The 20,255-nt window shown below is 47.5% G+C and overlaps 1 protein-coding gene across 3 annotated transcripts in view; it reads left to right on the forward strand.

Moving 5' to 3' along the window:
• LOC144169628 (insulin-like growth factor 1 receptor) overlaps nt 1-20,255 on the forward strand; it is a 208,523-nt gene that overhangs the window by 143,390 nt on the left and 44,878 nt on the right. For all 3 annotated transcript variants that reach the window (XM_077698880.1, XM_077698881.1, XM_077698882.1), the window contains exons 3-9: nt 2,109-2,192; nt 8,412-8,656; nt 9,779-10,064; nt 10,542-10,729; nt 15,859-16,030; nt 18,125-18,223; nt 20,062-20,209. In XM_077698880.1, the coding sequence (XP_077555006.1) occupies nt 2,109-2,192; nt 8,412-8,656; nt 9,779-10,064; nt 10,542-10,729; nt 15,859-16,030; nt 18,125-18,223; nt 20,062-20,209 (1,222 nt within the window). The remainder of the gene's footprint in view (nt 1-2,108; nt 2,193-8,411; nt 8,657-9,778; nt 10,065-10,541; nt 10,730-15,858; nt 16,031-18,124; nt 18,224-20,061; nt 20,210-20,255) is intronic.

The following is a 20,255-nucleotide window of genomic DNA, read 5'->3' on the forward strand; positions in this document are numbered from 1 at the left end:
TTACCGCACAGCTTAAAAATAGGGTGCGGGAAGCACTTTTTTGCGCTGGGCGAACAAGCACAGCGGTCAGCAGCACGACTACGCATCTGCGAATGCTTTTCCGTCTACGAAATGCAATTGCTAGACGTGAGCTAGTGTGGAAACTTGGGGGACGCTTACTGCACGAGCGCAATACAACAAATAGTCACCTAAGCTGCTTGAAATGCCAAAAATAAATAAAAGTGTAAACTTGTTTAACAATATATACCTTATATTACCAAGGTCGGCGGAGTCCGTCCCGTGGCCTAGTGGTGTGGGGCGCTTGGTATGTTGCCGCGAGTGTTTTGCAAGTCACGAGTTCGAGTCCCCGCGGGTACGTGCTTTTTTTTTTTTTTTTGTAAGTTAACTTTTTCGTTTTCTGCCGATGTTTTCTACATTGAGTTCACCTTGTTTTTGGCCGCAACGTTCATGGCTCCACGAACTAGTTCACAGAACGCGCGCAGGCTGGCACTGGCGCGCTAGCGAGTTATCGTTGGCGTGCTGTTGCCATAAGCACCGACTGCGTGCGGTCAGTGGGCACAGGCCAGAATGAACAGACCCTTGGCCTGGTGCGAACACGCTTTTTACGATACAGGCATGAGTGAGGCAAGCTCCAAATATGGGGGAAAAGCGCATGACATTTGGGCGTCTGCGGATACGCGGAGGGCGTCCATGCACTGCGTAGGCCTCGGCTAGTGAATGCTACGATTCCAAGCCGTCCTGGGAGGCTTATCTTTATGCATTTTTACAGCTGACAACATGGCAGAAGCGCGGTACGATGATTACTGAGTTATTGAGAATGCCCATCCAACAACGCCACCAGTTGTGTTTTACAGAACCGAAACCGAAACTTGTTTGGTTGCTCACCTTGGGCATCGTCCAATTACGGTGCCCGCTCCTCCCAACATCACAGCTTTAGTTGGTGCGGCCGCCGTAAACCGCGCATGGTAGTTTTTCTTCTTTCGCGCTTTGTAAAATAATTACGGATTTGTCAACCGGATAAACGACGAAAAGTGTGCTAATTTGAGCCAGTCTACGCAGTGCAAGCAAAAACGGGAGCTTGACAAATTCACTTCAGTGTCCCTTTAAAGGCCAACTGCACTCAAAATTTCGACCTCTTAAAAACCTTATTTTCGTGTAGTCTGCTTAAAAAGAAGGCAACATGCAAAATACAACAGCTGAAATACGCTCGTGGACGCCGCAAGCTGCCTGCGAAAATCGGCGATTTCTAAACCGAAACCGAGGGGAGCGCGGCCATTGCAGTGACGCTGCAGCCGCTGCAGCCGTCCAGTGAGCGGCCGGACGGTCACCGGCTCGGGAGAAAGTCTGCGCGCAAACTCTAAGCGCGCACGGGGCAGCACATGGGTGAAGCGTGCGCAGCAGAGCTCGACCGGTTCTCCAGCTGTGTGGCTGGCCAGAGGAAGACGCCCCCGTCGGCTGGAACGTCACAGGCGCGTCATGGCTGTTTCGCGCGTGATCTGCGGCGGGGCTTTTTTTAACGCTTCTGACTGATTAACGAGGCGTTTCACGGGGCTACCACTTGTGTCCCACCTGATTTGTAGGTACTTACTTTGCATTAAAAATAAATTTGGTCGTGGTGAAATTTTAATGCAGTTGGCATTTAAGTGTTTAAGCCTCGTCGCCCGAACCAGAGTCCCTCCAACTGACAACACTCATGGCTGGGGCCGTCGCATAGTTGATGCATGGTACTGGGTTATAGCTCGAGTTCTGGTTCCTTTTAGACTGCATATTTCGGCGTGAAGTCATCCTTCTGAATGGCCCTTTTCTGGCTACTCTCCCAACCATGTCGACAATTGGGAAGTGGGAAATGGGCAGGTTGAAACACACCACCTGAGTCGCTGGATACGCGACGAGACAGCAGTCTTAATGAACATAAAAACTTGTAGACGTACTACAAAGGGTTCATATTTTTAAAAGGAAGCCCGTTAAGTAGTTATTCCACTTACTATACCTCCGTAGTAAAAGGCAGGGGTATTTGACAATTTTAGGGAGTCTCTATTGCCACATTTGCATTCCATAAGTCACTGGCTAAGGATCTCCTTGCTCTTTCTTTTTGTTTCCTATTGCAGGCATGGCTATATTGAAGAAGCGGAACCCGGACCAGCTGTCTCCATATCCCGGTGGCCAGTACACTAGGGACCCAAACCGCAAAAGTAAGTCCACATCGGCAAGCTTGTCCAAGGTTTTGTGCGTTGTTCAGAATGGAGCTTCGCGTGCTGGAGCTGCTATTGGGCTGCGGGATTGGCAGTGGTCAGAAACCTAACTTGACCATATGCTTAAGGGGCCATGCAGAAAAAATACAAGTTTGTTTTATTCGAAAGATTTCGTGTTTTATAAGGCCCCCAGCGCTTGTCCGGCAGCAAATGATGCCATCTTTACTGAGAAATTAACCAATTTGGGTTAAAATTTTGATTCTCCTGCTAAATTGTGTGTTTCCGTGATGCCTGCCATGAAGTCCATAAGTGTGCGTATTCAAACGAACTTCCACTGCGTCATTCAGCTCTGCAGTCTTGCTTACTGTCAGTCCTCCCAGATGGCGCTACCATAGTCAGCCACAGACCATTATCCGCCGCTGCTTTGTTTTTGGCCATATTTGCACCTGGCTTGTTCTTGTTACGGTAGAAAGTAATCGTTTCGGGAAACATGGGGTATGCTCGATTAACAGGGTCACGCAAGACAACGTCACGTATGACAATCGGCCACTGTCATGTAAGACAACTTCAAAGTGGCGAACTGCTGTGCAGCTAAAACAAGCATAGTGCGCCCAGTACCAACAGCAGTGCGCACCAGTACTTATGTCTACCTGTACTTTCGTAACTTCCACTGCTTGCCCCACCATTCTTACTGCTATAAAATGAATATGCATTAAACTTAAGCGAAAGTAGCTCGTTCTGCATTTTATATATATTTATAAGCCCTGCGTAACTTGCGTTCACTTTTGCCAGCCTCGGTCAACCGCAAGGCTGCGCATAGGACGTCATACTGTATTTTCCGGTCTATAAGTCGCACTTTTGTATAAGTCGCACCCACCTCAAAATGACAGTTCTTCCGAAAAAAACGTATACAAGTCGCACCAGTGTATAAGTCGCACCAGTGTACAAAACGCACTTGTAAATCGGGTAAACTCATAGAGGATCAGTTCGTTAGAAAGTGCTGCGAAAGTACGTGGTTGCAGCGGCCGCCGCCTCTGAACGCATCCCCCAGTAAGTAGCGCTAGACACATGCATCTACCGTCCAAAGTCTAGACAGAACTAACGTCTCAAAAATGGTTTATTGGTACGCACATATGGCATGTACTTACAGACGGTGTTTAGGCAAAACCATCGAAGCCTTCTTCCTCCCACTAACAAATCATTCATTTAGACCATAGAGCTGTGTCTCTTAAACGTTTGTGTGCTGACATTACGCAGCATACAGGCACCTTTTCGAGCGTGGCCGCCACATACTGGATTTATTCCTACATAAGTTGCGCCGGTGGATAAGACGCACCAACGAAAATTTCAGAAAAAAAGCCGCGACCTATACACCGGAAAATACGGTATATTCTAGTGCGGGAAACAAGCTATTGAGTCGCATGTCCATTCCCTTTTTTCCCTAATTATGTAGATTATTTGAGCAGAAATTACGTTAAAAGTGGTGTCAATATGATTGTGACGAGGCAATTTTTCGAATGAACCTAACTTGTGTTTTGTCTGCATGGCCTCTTTTAACGGCTTAGCAGTGTAGCTGCTTGGCAGTTGCCCGCCAGGCAATTAGTGGTATGTCTGCAAAGTCCTCCGCACACCCCACAGTTCATGTCGGACTGTTGCTCCGCCGGCTGCGGTTTTCCGCTTGGACGGTCGTGCTGGCGTGCAAAGTGGACTGGCCTGCCGCCATGCTAAATGTGCGGGCTGGTTGATGGATCAGGGCATCTTTTTGGGCTGACAGTGTGTTGTTGCTGCTTGAGACACTGCTCCTTCCCCCCCTCTCCCCCCCTTTCCTGCACCCAGGTTTTGAAGTGGGGCCTGTATTGGTCTTGAGCCAACTGCGGGCGACGCGGAGAAAGGGAGAGCGGCCTGCTCAGGTTAAATTTGGAGCACTGTGTCACCAAGCCAAAATCTCCTCCCGTCATGCTCGCTTAAACGCCCTTTGTCTAGACTTGCAGCCGCAATTGCTGTCCTGTTGCGACTTTATATTTCCTTGTTGCTGTTTTGGGCGGTGACTGATGATTTGATGACGCGGTAAGGCACCTTGCGTGCTTCTTAATTTTCTTCTCTCTCCATCCCCGGCTAGGCTTGGCTTGGATTATTTGTTGCGAAATGCAGCGCCCCGTGGCTGCGGGAAAAGCGACGGGGTTCGTTGTTGTTTTGTGTGTCGCGAATGTACGCGTGCGTGTGTGACAAGTTGTTGCATGGAGGGATCTTGGTGGGCAAACGCGCATCTGGCGAAGTAGCTTGGGTCAGCTGAGCTGGTTTTTTGAGATGTGCTGCCAAGTTTCTTCCGTGAAGCGCTTACTCAATTTGGCAGGCTGGCGAGCTTTGTTTGGTTTTCCCCGCAATGGGGCAGTGACCCTCTCTGGCTAGCGACAGGCACCTAATTTTAGTAGGGGCAGTTTCATCCCCGAAAAGTCACACGCTAATTTTATCCCGAGGTAAACAATAAAAAAAGGACTGAGCAGGAACTGGATTGCAGCGTAAAAGTGAAATTGAGAAGCTTGCCATGAAGAACCTCGCCAAGGCTCTAGGTGTGTAGTAGTGGCAAGTGCCATGCTAGCTTCTTAGGTTGTGGTAAATTTTTCCCTTTTTCTTTTACAGTTAAACCTGGATGTAACGAAGTTTACAAAAATTTCCAATTTTTCGTTGCATGCAGGTTTTCGTTACATGCAGGTTTCAAGTTAAGGCTCGCGCGAATGAAGCAGAAACGAAACCGAAATGCTAGACACCAATGGTGATGAACTCACCTTTCAAGGATTTATTTCACAGCGAAAAACTGCGTGATTTGTGCCTGCTACTTTCCCACGAACTTAGTCACTACACGGCACTCAAAAGAAGCAAGGCCGCTTACCCCTGTATTCGCGAACGTAAAGTTCTTCAGTGTCACTTTAGCCTTTTCGTATTTTTTGGTGCCTCAACCCGTTTCTAGGGCCAAACATATGCTGCTGAAAGGGTGCCTTTTCAGGAACTTGATGCTCTTTGCCGCACTCAAAATTGCTGAGAGGGGTGCTTGCTGGGAACTGCACCGGGCGGCTACGTTCTTCTTTCTTGCCTGTGGAGGCGGCATTTAAACTTGCGAGCTTGTCTCGTTTTCTGGCAGCAGAAGTCATCATCGACGAACTGACGCCACATGTGGCGGTGAAGACACGCGACTACACGCCGACAGGCAGGCCTAGCACCTAACCGACACTGCACTCACACGGAAGCGCGCGGCAGTTTGCGGTGCGGGCGTTTCTCGGGCAGATTTTTCAGAAAAACGCAAGAAAAAATGGGTCGTCAGCGTAGCAAATTCGTTACGTAGAGGTCACAAACACATGCGTTTCAATGGAGCTGGCAATGGAGAATTGAAAAACTTTGTAAAATCCAGGAATTCATTACATCGAGGTTCGTTTCATCCAGGTTTAACTGCATTCTCTTTGAACACACAATAAAACATCTGGCAAGTTCTAGATTTGTCTAATTTTGGAGGCTCCACATGCCGAAGCCAAGCTGGGCTTTAAATCGACTGCAGTGGACGGCTGTAAACTGATTTAGACCACCTGGTGATTTTGAACATAGAAAAAAAAAACCACCGCGGCAATCAATCAAATTTGCATGGTGGAAATTCGTAAAATAGTCAAATCTTAAAACATCACACAGCCTCCGTGGTTGGTTTGTAGATATGTTAACCCACAGGCATTCTGAGACAAAGATAGTATGCGCTTATCACGCACAATTTAAGGTTGCAAAACTAGCAGACTATTTCTCATGCTGCCATGTTGCTTCATTCCCACCATCCCGTGCTTAAAGGGGCCATGGAGACAAAATACAAGTTTGTTTTATTCGAAAGATTTCGTGTTTTGTAGTGCCCCCAGCGCTTGTACGGAAGCAAACAATGCCTTATTCACTGCGAAATTAATCAATTTAAACTAAAATTTTGATTCTCACACCAAAAAGTGTGTTTTCTTGGTGTATGCCATGAAGTCATGCGGGCGGGTATTCAAACGAACTTCCAGTTCGTCATTAGGCTCTGCAGCCTTGCTTACCGTCAGTCCTCCCAGATGGCACTACCATAGTCTTCCACGGACAGTTGCCCGAAGCTGCCTTGTTTTTGACCGTAATTGCACCTGGCTTGTTTTTGTTACGGTATTAAGTAATCGTTCCGTGAAATATGGGGTATGCTCGACAAACAGGGTCACGTAAGACAGCGTCGCTTACGCAAATCGGCCAGTGTCATGTAAGACAACTCCAAAGCGACGATCTCCTGGGCAGCTAAGACAGGCATAGTGCACCCAGTTCCAACAGCAGTGCGCATCGGTACTTGTCTGTATACGTGCATTTTCGTAGCTTTCATTGTTTATCCCACCATTCGTACTGCTGCAAAATGAATATGCAGCGGAAATAGCTCGTTTAGCAAGCTTATAAGCCTTGCCTAATTTGCGTTTGCTTTTGCCGGCCTCAGCCAATCGCATAGCAAGGCATATGACATCGTAGGTTTTGTTGCGGGAAATGAGCAAGTGGGTCGCATAGCCATTCCCCTTTTTTCGTAATTATATCGCTTATTTAAGGGAAGTGTGCATCAAAAGTGCTGTCTGTATCATTCTAATGAGGCAATCTTTCGAATGAACCAAACTGTTGTTTTGTCTGCGTGGCCCCTTTAACGAAGATTTAATCTTTTTACGGGTTTATGTGTTAGCCGTGGTGACAGTAGTGCTTTGTGCCCTGCTCACTGTGTGTAGGGGCAGTCAAGGGTGGCTCATGCAGAGTAAAAGGGGTACAGGCACCTGTGTGATACAGGCAGTGGGTTGCTGAATTTCATTGAAAGTTGATCTGTCTGACATCATCACAGAGCTACTAGTGATATTTTTTGTCTATGCATTGGGAGCAGGAGTGAGGTGGAAGTTTTTGTTTGTTTGTTCACTGGAAAGTTTTGTGTTTGCTGCCAATCCCTGAAACCTTCAACATATTAGAGTTATAGCTAAGCTGAGAACCGGTCCCAGTACGGTACCTGGTACACATGCGCATGCGCACAACCAGTTTTGCCTCTTCTGCACGTGTGCAGTAGTGCCTGTTGCCTACCGGGTACCGTACCGGGACCAGTCTTCTGCTCTGCCATAACTCTATTATCACGTATGGTGTGAGACAGTGCACAGCAGCATAGCGGTAGAAATAGAGCGTGAGGCTCTCTCGTCTTATTTGTGACAGTTGTAAGATAGTGCGTGACAAAACTGCTATCTGGACTGCTCTGCCTTGTGTTCCGGCGTTTTCTCTGCTACTTATCACAGTGGTGTGATTGTCTGCTTGTAGACCGATGTGTCTTACATGGTGCCTTGACGCGTCGAGTAGTACCATAGAGAATTTTTCGCTGTGTGAGCACAGACTACTCCACAATGGCCGTTTTTCTGATGGAAGCAAAAAACGGTTTGTATCTAAGCCTCATTATATTCACTCTTAAAACAGCTCTGTCAGAGCCTTGGTGTTACATTGGCTCATGAAATGCCAAATTTGATTTCTGGTTAGCACTTGGCGTTTGAGGCAGCTGCAGCAGATAAAGTACCAGTGTGCGTGCATGATATTAGTACAGACCTAGCTTTGTGGGATATTGAGCCTGTAAATGCCTCTTTTAAATTATTAGGGAGCACCTTTGTAACGGGAGCATGGAAATTAAGTAGGTGAGGCGTGGCTGCACAAGTTTGTAGCTGGTCACTGCTCTGAGCTGGTGTTACAAATGTCATGAAAACGCTAAAAGTATTCCTGACGACTTTGTAGCCAGAAGAAACATATGAAATTCTGCGTGAATTTAAACCATTGGCTGGGGGTGAGTGAAGTCGCGCAAACAGGGAATAGTGATTTATTCGATGTGACATGCATCGATGTGACATGCATGGGTGTTAAGGACTCCCACAGTGCCCTCTGCCAATGCCACGGAGTGTATTCCACGCATTACAGTTTAAGTGAGCTCTTCCCACAAGGATTTTGTTAACGTGATGTATGCTGGCGGAGTTACGAGATCAGTACACGTGTCTTCCTTTCTGCCACACACCATTTACGATGCTTAGAGTGGGGACCGGGTGACGATGCTCTTGTCAGTGAAGACGCCATGCGACATCTTGCATATGCTTTCCTTCCACAACGTTGGGTGTGTCGTCTAATTTTGTGCATCTCGAAGTCTTCAATGCCTGTGTGCGCCTGCCTGTGCAGTCTGCGGCCACATCGAGGTGCGGAACTGGGCGAGCAGCCTGGTCTCCCAGCTGGGCAACTGCTCGGTGGTGGAGGGCTCGCTGATGGTGATGATGACGCGCGCGGACGACATGTGGGCCAACGTGAGCTTCCCGCACCTCACCGAGATCACGGGCTACCTTTTCTTCTACCGCGCCCTGGGCCTGCGCTCCCTGGGGCGCCTCTTCCCCAACCTGGCCGTCATACGAGGCAACCAGCTGCTGCAGGTAGTACTCGCACCCTGGGGTCTCTACAGTTGAACCTCGTTATAAGAGGCATGGATGTAAGAGACAGTTGGGTACAAGAAACACTATTCACCCTCATGGATGGCCACCCTATCTTTTCCATTAAGTTGACCTGTTTTATAAGACATCGGATGTAGAAGATAGTTGGTTATAAAGGACAAGTTATCCTTGAATTTTGGTCAACAATCTCACTTGTAACAGACATTTTAACTTTACATGCAGTGGCTTTGCAAAAAGCAGGGTAAAAAGCTGTTGTAAAAAACAGTGTAAATACAGTCATGAAGCAAACAAAGATTCAGAACTACCGTTTCGTTAATTTGGGGGGCAAAACAAATTAAAATAAACCTTTTGCTACATGCTGTAGTATTCTTTTGAGCTCCTTTTGGTTGTATGGTGCCCACACTGAACTAGGGGTTGATCTGTTAGGGAAAACATGGTTCCCTGCTAATAAGAGACCTCTCATATAAGAGGCAGAAACTGCTCTCCGGTATGTGTCTCTGATAAAGGATTCAACTGTATCATGTATTGCACGTGTGCCTATCGTTGGCCACGCACCGGTTTTCGTGCACACCTGATCCGTGCGTGGCCTTCTCGCCCACCTTGTGTTGTTGTGCGAGAGAGCCAGCATACATGCTCGTCCAGAACTTCCATCGTTACCGTACCATTCTTACAGCTATAAAAAGGATGTGCACTCAGTTTAAGCGCAAATAGCTCATTCTGCAAGCTTTTAATCTCTGTTTAATTTGTGCTGAATTTTGTCTGCCTCAGCCAATCGCAACAAGGTGCCCGTAATACGTCATAGGTTCTAGTGCAGGAAATGAGCTGGCGTGTCGCGTGCGTATTTCCCGTTTGCCTCATTATGGAGCTTATTTGAGTGAAGTTTGCATTAAAAGTGGTGTCAGTGTTATTCCAACGAGGCAGCCTTTTGAATGAACCAGATTTGAAACAGTCCGGTTGCAAATATGCAACCCGGGCTGTTTCTCCCAGTTTCGTTGGTGCCAACCTAGGGGGTGCACAGTCATAGCCTCCTTTCACTCCAGCTCTTCTTCTGCCGCATCACTGCACTGTGTCGCCGTGTTTGGAGCTGGGCCCCCTCTGTTTCAGAACTATGCGTTGGTGGTGTTCGAGGTGGAGTCCCTGGAGGAGATAGGCCTGTCGCGGCTGACAGACATCCAGCGGGGGGCAGTGCGCATCGAGAAGAACCCCAAGCTGTGCCACACGGACACCGTGGACTGGGGCCGCATCGCGCCCCACGCCGCTGACGGCCACTACATCGTCGACAACCGGGACCCCTCTGAGTGCGCCCCCTGCCCCGAGCACTGCCCCCTCCGGGACGCCCGCACTGCCGGCAACAGCCGCCTCTGCTGGAACCGCGAGCGCTGCCAGAAAGGTGAGAGCGGGGAGGATTCTAGCTCGGGCAGCGCAAGCTCTTGGCATCACAAGAGTACCTGCATTGCTTCGACACTCACTGAATACACGTGTGGTTGTGCGTGGTTCGTGAGCCTGTTTGTTTGTAACTCTCACATCGAGTCATCACCTCTTCACATTATTCGGTAATCTGATGCATCAGCTGCAGACTGGGGGGTAGAGGAGAGCAAGAGTGGTCATCTATCATTACCCACAAGATTCGAGGGGCACAGGAGACGTGGTTGCTGCTTGTTGTACGAGCAACCAGTGCTTGTTTGTAGGTGGCGTGCGAAAGAAGATCAGAAAACTAGGAATATGAGTGCAGGCCGAGGGCCATTTAGCACCTCACATTTGCGGGTGGATCGTAAGGGTAGATTTCTCTTCTAGCCAACCGGCGTTCATCATAGGCAGTGGGGAAACAGTCAGTGCTTCAACATGTGGGTTCGTGCTTTTTGTGCAGTGTGCCCCCCTGCATGTGACCGCAACTACACGACGTGTGACAACGAGGCGGCCACCCGCTGCTGCGACCCCAAGTGCCTGGGCGGCTGTGGGGCAGGCTCGGAGCGGGAGCTGTCTGTCTGCACGGCCTGCCTGCACTACACGTACGAGAATGGCTGCGTCAACACCTGCCCACCAAACACCTACGTGGTGAGCGCCCACTTCCTCCTTGCACTCGCCATCACTCTCACTAAAGCCTAGCAGTAGGCTTAATTAAAGGGGGCAGATGGATCTTTGGGGCCGAAAAGCGGCCAAAAAATTGTTTTCTGAAAAATGGCATTTTCGGCATCTGCAGCCATTTTTTTTATCAATCTGCAAATTTTCTCATCGAAAGGCACCATATTTTATCATAAAGAGCATCTTAAAGGAGCCATGAAGACAAAATATAAGTTTGGTTCATTAGAAAGGCTGCTTTGTCCTGATAAAAATGATACTGATTTCATCGCAAACTTCCAAAAAATAACGGAGATACTAAAGAAAACGTGTGGAGCTGTGGCGACTCGCTAGCCAGTTTTCGGCAACTTTTCTATGATGTCACAGAATCTTGTTTGGGCGATTGACGGCGGCCGAACTAATCAGTCGCCAGGAAACATGACTGGGCGATTTTAGTGGGGCCGCTAGTTCCATTTGATCGAATCACTTGAATGCTGACGTGCACCTAACCCACTGATAATTATGTTTTTAGTGCTGGCCCACATGACGTCACTCGCGCCGATAACACGTCACTGTGGCGCGAAATTTGAAAGTTTTTAAGAATTTCTTGCGTTTTTATCGGTTAAAAAACATCTTTCGTGGCTGGAATGGAGCTGAGTGAGGTACTGAAGCCGAACTCTTTAAAGTTAAACAAAGTTGTATTTTAAGTGCGAATGCACTTTATAAGCGACCCCAAACCTTCCACCGCCGGCGGCGGCGGCGTCCGCAGTCCTCCTCTCCCTAGCAACGGCGTGGAGCGGAGAGGAGCGTCGGTAGCAACGGCGCGGTGACGTCACTTCACCACGTGACCGCGCTCGCTCCGCCTCCTCGCCGTGGCTGCGCGGGTGCGCGCCGCTCCCCGCACCGCTCTTCGCGCCGTGACGTCATGGTATGACGTCACAGCGCGCCTCCTCTCCCCAGCAGCTGCCGCGCGCCTCTCTCTCCACCGTGACGTCACACTCTCTCCTCTCCCCCTCGCTCGGCTGCAGCTGCCGTGCGCCGCTGTCCCTCTCCCCTTGCGCTCGCCTCCTCTCTCAGCCACCTGGCTCGGCGCGCTCGGCGTGGCGTACCCCCCTATATATGCAGCGATAAACTGCCAGACCTCCGTGGGTCGGCTCGCGCGCGCTCACAGGCGAATGCCAACGGATTTTAACTTTACTCCCCCTCATAGCATCACCCCGTGCATTCGCACTTAACCATGTTCACCCTCGGGGAAATGCTTGGGAGTTTTTCTCTTCATGGACCCTTTAACTCTTTCGGGACCGCCGGAAAAAGTGATGAAAAAGGGAGGTCTCGGTACAAATTTTTTATTACATAAAGCAAAGGCACCATCCTGCCTTAGCATATACCAAAATGTAGCTAATTATATGTTCTTTGACATACAAAACCAAGTTTTACTTCAACACTGACGATAGAACCATGAAAAAATCTGAAAGTAAGAACTTCGTAAAAAAACTACAGAAAGAGATATAAAAAGCGTAAATATAAAAATATTAAAAAAGAATAAAATTATTTCAGGATATACAAAATCTAACACAATGCTTTGTTTCTTCATCGCGAAAGTTTGATGTGGCTAGGTGTAACTGGTTTTTTGTTTTGTGTGTGATCTCTTTGGCACTAGGGCTATGGCTACGTCGTCGCCCAGGTACACGCCGGGCTCTCGTCTCGGCGAAAACTTGATCCGTTTCTGCGCTGGTGGCAGGAGATCACCACCATAGGTAGTTAACACCCTAGCGAATAAATATAAACCAGCCATAACATATTTCGAGCGCCCATACCTACTCAAGAGCCAACTGAAACCGAAACCAACACCCAGCTTTGAGCGCGATTTGATGTTCCAGGCTTATCAACACCCGAATCCTCACTCGAGCTGAAATCCAATCTCTAAAGTCGCATTCCGACTCTTCACTGCCACTCTCATTGTTAAAATCCACAGCAGAAGGAGAAGATATGCGAGACGAGACGAGGCAGATTTCTTATCGCGCTCGCGCGAGTATGACGCCATGTTTGTTTACATTCGAAACCACTGCCCGTCAGAACAAAATATCTGATGCGTTGCCACCTGGCGATAAAAAAAGAAACTTCACAAAAGAGAAAACTCCAGTTTTCAAACTATCTCCTAGATGTCGCTAGGTGTTCCATCGAGCAAAAATTTGTGTTCTGCAGGGTCGCGAAACCATCGATCATATGTGATCGATGGCCTATGGAACGGTCCCGAAAGAGTTAAAGGGCACTCTACAGCTCAGTTCGCGCAGAATTCGATGCTGAAATGGCACTTTTCTTGCAATGCGAAGCTAGCATTTCACCCTTAGATATCTTGGCACCCAGAGCAGGTACAACTGTATTTTATTCGTGCTTCTATTGCCTAAATGTGTGGAGAATACAATGTTGGAAACAAATTTTTCAGATGGAGGCTTTGGAAAATTATTGTTGCGTTCACTCGACACCGGCTGTGAGCCATTTCTGGCAGAGTGCAGGAGGAGTGAAGTTCAGTGGGTTGTGAAATGACCAAAAATAGCTAAATCAAAAACGTCCTTGCAACATTGTATTCCTTAGTCATTTGCCTGTCTAGCCACAGGATAATCACCATTCTGTATGGAGTGGTTACTTTGCAATTGTGACCCAAAACAATGGTAATTAATTACTAGTTATCTAAAAAATAATCAACTTCCAAGAAATCTAATTGCAGATTTAAAATCAGCACAAAACACTCCATAATGATGTGCAGTTTCGTTGAAATTGGGTAGTAAATAAAGACTGCCCCCTTAAAGGTGTGCTGACACTAAATTGGTTGGTTTGTTTTTTTGCTCTCATGAGCTAACTATAACACACAAACTAAGAGTAATGAACATGTGGTCAGTAATGACTTACAGTGCCATTCATGGCATCAGTTTCGGTTGCAGTTGCCAGGTTGCTCTAGGACTTATTGCATGCCACTTTCTTTCTGTCCAAGCAAAATGCCAGCTTTGTCGTTGGCTTCAAAAAGTGCCCAAGGGCAACTTTTACTGTCACCTACGGCATTCGAAAGATCTGGAACTGCCCAGAGTTGAGCCTTAGTGGATGTAAACAGTTGAAAGGGTGCAAAAGACGCTACCAACCCCACCGAAATTTTTATTCTGGGCTATTACTTTTGCTGCGTGCAGGCTTGTCAGTTTCTTTGCTGACGAATATGATGTGATGTCGAGGGGGAAAGGGCTGATGACTTCGAGTTTCTGTCTGTGTCGCGTAATTTTGTTCATGTGGCTGTTTGACGTCGCAGAGCCGCCATTTCTGGGCCCCTTCAAACTGCGGCATTGGTATTAGTTTAAAACTGGCTCCTAGCAGCGTTTGATGCCCATAATTACAGGATGGCATATCAGTTTTTAGAAATCGATCTTTGGTGTCGGCACTCCTTTAAAGGAGCCATGACGACAGAATACAACTTTGTTTTATTCGAAAGATTTCGCGTTTTATAGCGCCCCCAGCGATTGTCTTGACAGCAAATGATGCCGTATTCACTGAGAAATGGATCAATTTAGGTTAAAATTTTGATTCTCCCGCCAAATCGTAGGTTTTCGTAGTCACAAATGACGTCAGAAGCGCGTGTATTCAAGTGAACTTCCACTGCGTCATTCGGGTTTGCGGTCTTGCTGTATGTCAGCCCTCCCAGATGGGGCTGCTATAGTCATCCACAAACCGTTGGCCGCCGTTGCTTTGTTTTTGAGCGTACGTATTTGCACCTGGATTGTTTTTGTTACTGTAAAAAGGGATCGTCTCATGAAAGCTGGGGTATCCTCGACAAACAGGGTCACGTAAGACAACGCCGCTTACGCCAATCGGCCAGTGTCTTGTAAAACAACTTCAAAGCGGCGGAGTGCTGTGCAGCTAAAACAAGCATAGTGCGCCCAGTACCAACAGCAGTGTGCATCGGTACTTCTATGCTTACGTGCGTTTTTGTAACTTTCATTGTTTATCGCACCATTCTTACTGCTGTAAAATGAATATGCATTACACTTAAGCGCAAATAGTTCGTTCGGAAAGCCTATAAGCTGTGCCTAATTTGCATTTACTTTGTCCGTCCTCAGCCAATCGCACAGCTGAGCTCATGTGACATCATAGGTTCTGTTGCGGGAAATGAGCTAGTGGGTCACATGGCCATTCTGTTTTTTCCTAGTTATGTAGCTTATTTGAGCGAAGTGTGCGTTAACGGTGGTGTCAGTATGATTCTATCGAGGCAATCTTTCGAATGAACCGAACTTGTGTTTTCTCCTCATGGCTCCTTTAAGGTCTGCCAACTTTCGTCCAAGTAGTAGTAAATTGAACATAAGTGATCTGACAAATGACTGGTTGGCACCTCAGCTTGATTCAAACTCAAAAATTTTCCCAGCCTCGGTGCATTGCATACAGTGGGAGGGATTCCCTGTATTATGAATGCATCTCAAATTGTGGCAGGGATGATGTAAAGCAGGGGTCGGCAACCCGCAGCCCCCCTCTCCCCCTACTCCTCCCCTTCCCTCCCTCCCTCCCTCTTCCACTTGTCAGTTCCTATCTGAATGCTGACATGTCAGTTTTGACCTCAAATGGGGTTAGACAGGAGCGAAGAAAAATCATTTCGAGTTAGCGTTGTCCCCCATCTTGTCAATTCGCCGAATTTTTCCCCTTTGCCTGCAGAGACACCCCCCCCCCATTTTCCGTGCGGCCCCCGCTATTCCGGCTTCATGCAACTTTGCCTTCCGTCTCAAAAGATTGCCAACCCCTGATATAAAGCAACGAGAGGTTTTATTAAAGGGATGTGGTGCGATATGGCAGATCCCCACCGCTAAAGCAAATACTGTTCAACCGAAATTTCGCTTATGCCAATCACTGCACATGCCATTGCATAGTTTCCAATCTTTTTATTTTACTTACTACGCGCACCATGTTTCCACCTTAGCGGTTGTTGAAATGTCTGGGCATTGGTCAAGGCAGCCACTGAAATTCATGTAAACGGAGCAAAAACAATTTCTTTTGTTCTCAGCTTTGTGAGAAGCTTTGCAGCGACTGTCGTAGACGTAGATAATGACTACAGGGAGAAGAGAGGTGTGAAGGAGGAGAACTCTGTTGCGCAGTTCATGGGGCGGCGCTGTGTGGACGAGGCGTACTGTCGGCGCCAGCAGGCGCTGGTGGAGGGCAACCCGCAGAGCTTCATTCCCTTCAATGGCTCCTGTACGCTCGAGTGCCCGCCAAACTACGTCCGCGAGGGACACACCTGCCGCAGGTGCCAGGGAATCTGCCCCAAAGGTGAGCGGAGGCACCCATCGGACTCCCCGTGTTCTTGTTTACTACAAAGGTTATGTCCATATCCCACGGGCACTTTCAATCCGGATTTCAATCCAACCTTTCGAGCACGCTCGGCGCACTGCGGCTGCTACACGGCACGTTTCAATTCCGATGACGCCAGATGGGGCCAATAATGTACTTCGCGGCCGTTGTCTGGTATTTTTGCGCCATTGTAGGTATACGTAATTGTGTGAATGTTACCGTACGCTTATTTGGGTCAAGCTATTTGACACAATTTGTGGCGTTAGTTGAAGTTGTCAACTTCCGTGCCATTACTCAGCGGGGACAAGAGTATCACCGCTTTCGTCCGATCGCACGTGGAAACGTCAATCGCGCTTGGGGAACCAGGATTCAGTTCGAGTGGGATCGGGCTCGATCGTGATTGAAACTGGCCGTGTAGCAGCGCCCGATCCGGATTGACCTCGATCCTCGATCGACTCAATCGCGTTTGAAAGTGCCTGTGTCAAGTGAACACGTTTCTCAGTGTTAATGACTCATTTTGGGTGTTTTTGCACTGTCTAAAACGCTACAAGCCAAGCCAATTGCAAGGCTAATGCAAACCTGTACCCTTCCCACAATTCCCATGGCGACACTGACGGTCACAGGTTTTAGGGATGTTAGACAACATGATGTGCCCTTGTTAGGCCTTATTGATCGAAAGAAGGCGCGACAGTGTACGTGGTCCCCTTGGACATCTGTGGCTTTGACACAAATGCCAGATAGCTGTATTGCTTCCGTCGAAGGAATTGTGATGTATGAACAAGTGCCCACTGCCACAAGACATTTCCTAGCGCGCATGTCTGTTTGTTGGAAACTTGTTTTCTTTCATACGCGAGTTTATGCATATGTTTCTGCATACAAGTGTTACTTTGAATGCTATGTTCTGCTACTTTCTTGCAGGCATTTGTATCTTTTGTCTTTTGTTTCTTGTGATTCTTTATTCCTGTCCTTTTTTTTGTTTGTTGGTAAATTTTGTTTGTGAAAATGTGTTTTTACCCTCCTGCTGTATTATCCTCTGGGTGAATTGTAGGTACGTGAATAAATGATTACATAAATGGGACCTTTATTAAGAAATTTCACTGCTGCCATGGAATTTCAATACTACAGTTGAAACTCGATTTTACGGAACCCGGTTTTACGAATTTCCCGATTTAACGAACAAATTCGGATTCCCCCCGCAGTTGCCCATAATCTTAATGCTTTTACAACCTCGAAATAACGAAACAAACTTTGCTGCCAAACCAGATTTAACGAATCATTCAGGGAAAAACAATGCATAGAAAAAGAGATTTTTTTTTTTTTCCAAAATTTATGGTGTCTAGAATTTCTGGCAGTGCGCTGCCAGCACAGTGCAAGCACACAAGCTGGCAGTGTGCCGTTAGCTCGTGCCCGCAACACGAGCACGAAGAGGCATCGCCCAGTTGTTGGGAAGAGCTTTGTCAGTGTAACGAGGTGACCACAGATCAGAACTTTGACAACTTCGTGAACGCTGACGCAGACGCACACTCTGACACAACAGAAGTTCTCGACAGTGAGGAAATAGTGCAGCTTGTTACCTGCGCACTAGAGGAGTCTGAGGGTGCGAACGACCCGGGTACTGTCGAAGCTCTCGTGCCCACACAAAGCCAGGTGATGGACGCCGTCTGCCTCCTGCTGCGGTTTACTGGGGAACATGAGGGTGGCGAGGACGCTTTGACTTCACTGACCAGCCACGAGAAGTGTCTGCTCTCGCTGCTCACAAGGGGCGCGCCGGCGAAAATCACGAGTGTTTTCTCGAGGCAATATATTTGTCGTTCTCTCGATTTTACGAAGTTCCCGATTCAAACGAAATAATCTGCGGGTCCCGGTGACTTTGTTAAATCGAGGTTCAACTGTAGTAACTAGCAAGCAAGATCATAGCGAAACCGTGGGCTTTTACATTGTAAAAAACGTGCGTGCCATGATTAAGCATACTAAGAATGGGATATAAGTTGGTTTTAAATGTCAGACATGCCATGTTTGGGGTGCAGCTCTGACTGTTGCGACTCACTTGCCCCTTGTCGTTTCCTTGTGCAGTGTGCTCGAGTTTTCTGGTGGACAGTGTATCTTCTGCCCAGAAGCTCAAGGGGTGCACATACATCAATGGTTCCCTGGTCATCCAGATTCGCGGAGGAGGTACGGTGGTCCCACAATACAATGGCTCTGAACACCCCAACCTCCTCTTCCTCCTCCTCCTCCTTCTTTCTATAGCAAAGGTGAAAGGAGGTTCCTCCAAAGCAGCCTTTTTTTTTTTTTTTCGAACTGGCCTAGCTTGTGTTGCTGAGGGTATTTCATAGGAGAAAGGTGTAAAATGTGCTTGTTGCAGGGGTGAGACAGCTGCACATATTGTGCAGATTTGATACAAATTTGTTTTCCTGCACCAGGCTGCTCCAAAAGCTTGAAAATTGGTAATATTGCGCCAAACTGCTCCAAAACCGCCAACGATTTAACGCTCCCATCAGTTTCATGGGTAAAAATTCTTACTGACCGCATAATTTCCATTACCCCCCAAGTTGATGCTGTTTGTAAAAATTAATTGATTGATCATTCAATAAAAAACCCGCATAAAATGGTCCCCGAAATAGTTTTTTCGGAAGTCACAATGTCGGGTTGCACATGTTATATCTGTACGTTTTTAAAGCTTTCCCATCGAAAATCATTGCAAAGTCCTGTATAAAAATACTAATGTTTACTGAGACGACAAAACTTGTTCAAGTTAATGACAATACGGCAATTTTCTGAGCGCCGTATCTCCGGAACGACATTACGTACGTATGCGGGGCGCCGCCATCTTGGTATGGTGAAGATTGGAAAACATGGCCAGCGGGCGAAGCAGTTGCTCGTAGTTCAGGCTAGTTCACTCTAGTTCAGGCAGACCGCTCTTCGCAGATTTCTACCGTGCTTTTGGTTATGGGGGTGGCTAGGTTTACATTTAGTTGGTTGATCTGTTACGGGAAGTTGCGCCACTCGAAAGGTGGAGCTCATAAAAAACAACGCGGTTCCCGCGAATTCGCCGCATTTCGTGTGAGGCGCAGTGCGCGCTTTAAGTGAAATTTCGGACTCATTGCGTTGTTATAAAACACAGAGTTATTGCTGCCTTTGACAGCGAGCGGCGGGAATGGGACGGTCGACACTTCAAAAGGGGCGGCGCAGGCTACATCACCGCAAAATGTTCAAGCAGTATCCGATAGCGGGACGGGCTATTATTGCACGCTAGTAATAATGGTTCATCTATCTGAAGTGAAATTTAATGCCAAAAGGGAGATGGCTAAACATATCAACGTTACTCAAATTTCAATCGGTCGTAGTGAACGTGCACCTTAGTGTTTGAAATGGGAAAGTTGGTGGGGTGCGACGACTGCCATCTCGCTTTGCGCAACATTTGCCGTGGCTCTACACTTGTGCTTAAAGTCGAGTCTGGGATTACAAAAATAATAATTTCGGCATTCCCATGATAATAAAAATGCCTTACGATTGCTTAATTTTTTAATTTGATATTTTCAATGGAACTCCACGCTATCTATACATAGAGCCTAAGAATTTAAAAAGGGTTTGTAAAAAGGTAGTGCATTTGATACCTCGTGATACTCTGGTAGAAAAACTTTATTAAAAGGCTGTTTCACTGTTATATACGTTCAAAACCGATTAAAAAGTTCTCTTCCCCCCCCCCGAGTTGCCAAAAATTTGATTTTTTGGGCACCTAAGGTGACATAATAAATGTCGTTAACTGCTCCAAACCAAGGTTCTTCTGCTCCAAAATTGAGATTTTACTGCTCCAAAAACTGCTCCCAAACTTGATTCAGCGGTCTCACCCCTGTTGTTGGAGTAACATTGCTAACGTTAGTGTTGTGTGCAAGAGCCAGGAAGTAACCGCGCAACAATGTAGCGTGCAAGGTTCACAAAGTGATAGGCCATCGGAATGCACATCGTCGTAGCCTGCTCGGAAGGTCGTTACCGTTTTCATTCCCCCACAGGCAACATAATCAAGGAGCTGGAAGCCAACCTCGACATGATCGAGGAAATCCGCGACTACCTCAAGGTCACCCGATCAAATCAACTCATCTCCCTCAACTTCCTCAAGAACCTCCGCATCATCCACGGCAAGGCGCTCGATCGAACACAGTGAGTGCGGCTTTTGGTGGCCCTTTCCAACGAACCGCCCCCTAAT

Source organism: Haemaphysalis longicornis, unplaced genomic scaffold, assembly GCF_048455015.1.
Source record: "Haemaphysalis longicornis isolate Haplotype H1 unplaced genomic scaffold, Haemaphysalis longicornis Haplotype H1 scaffold_2, whole genome shotgun sequence".
NCBI lineage: Eukaryota > Metazoa > Arthropoda > Arachnida > Ixodida > Ixodidae > Haemaphysalis > Haemaphysalis longicornis.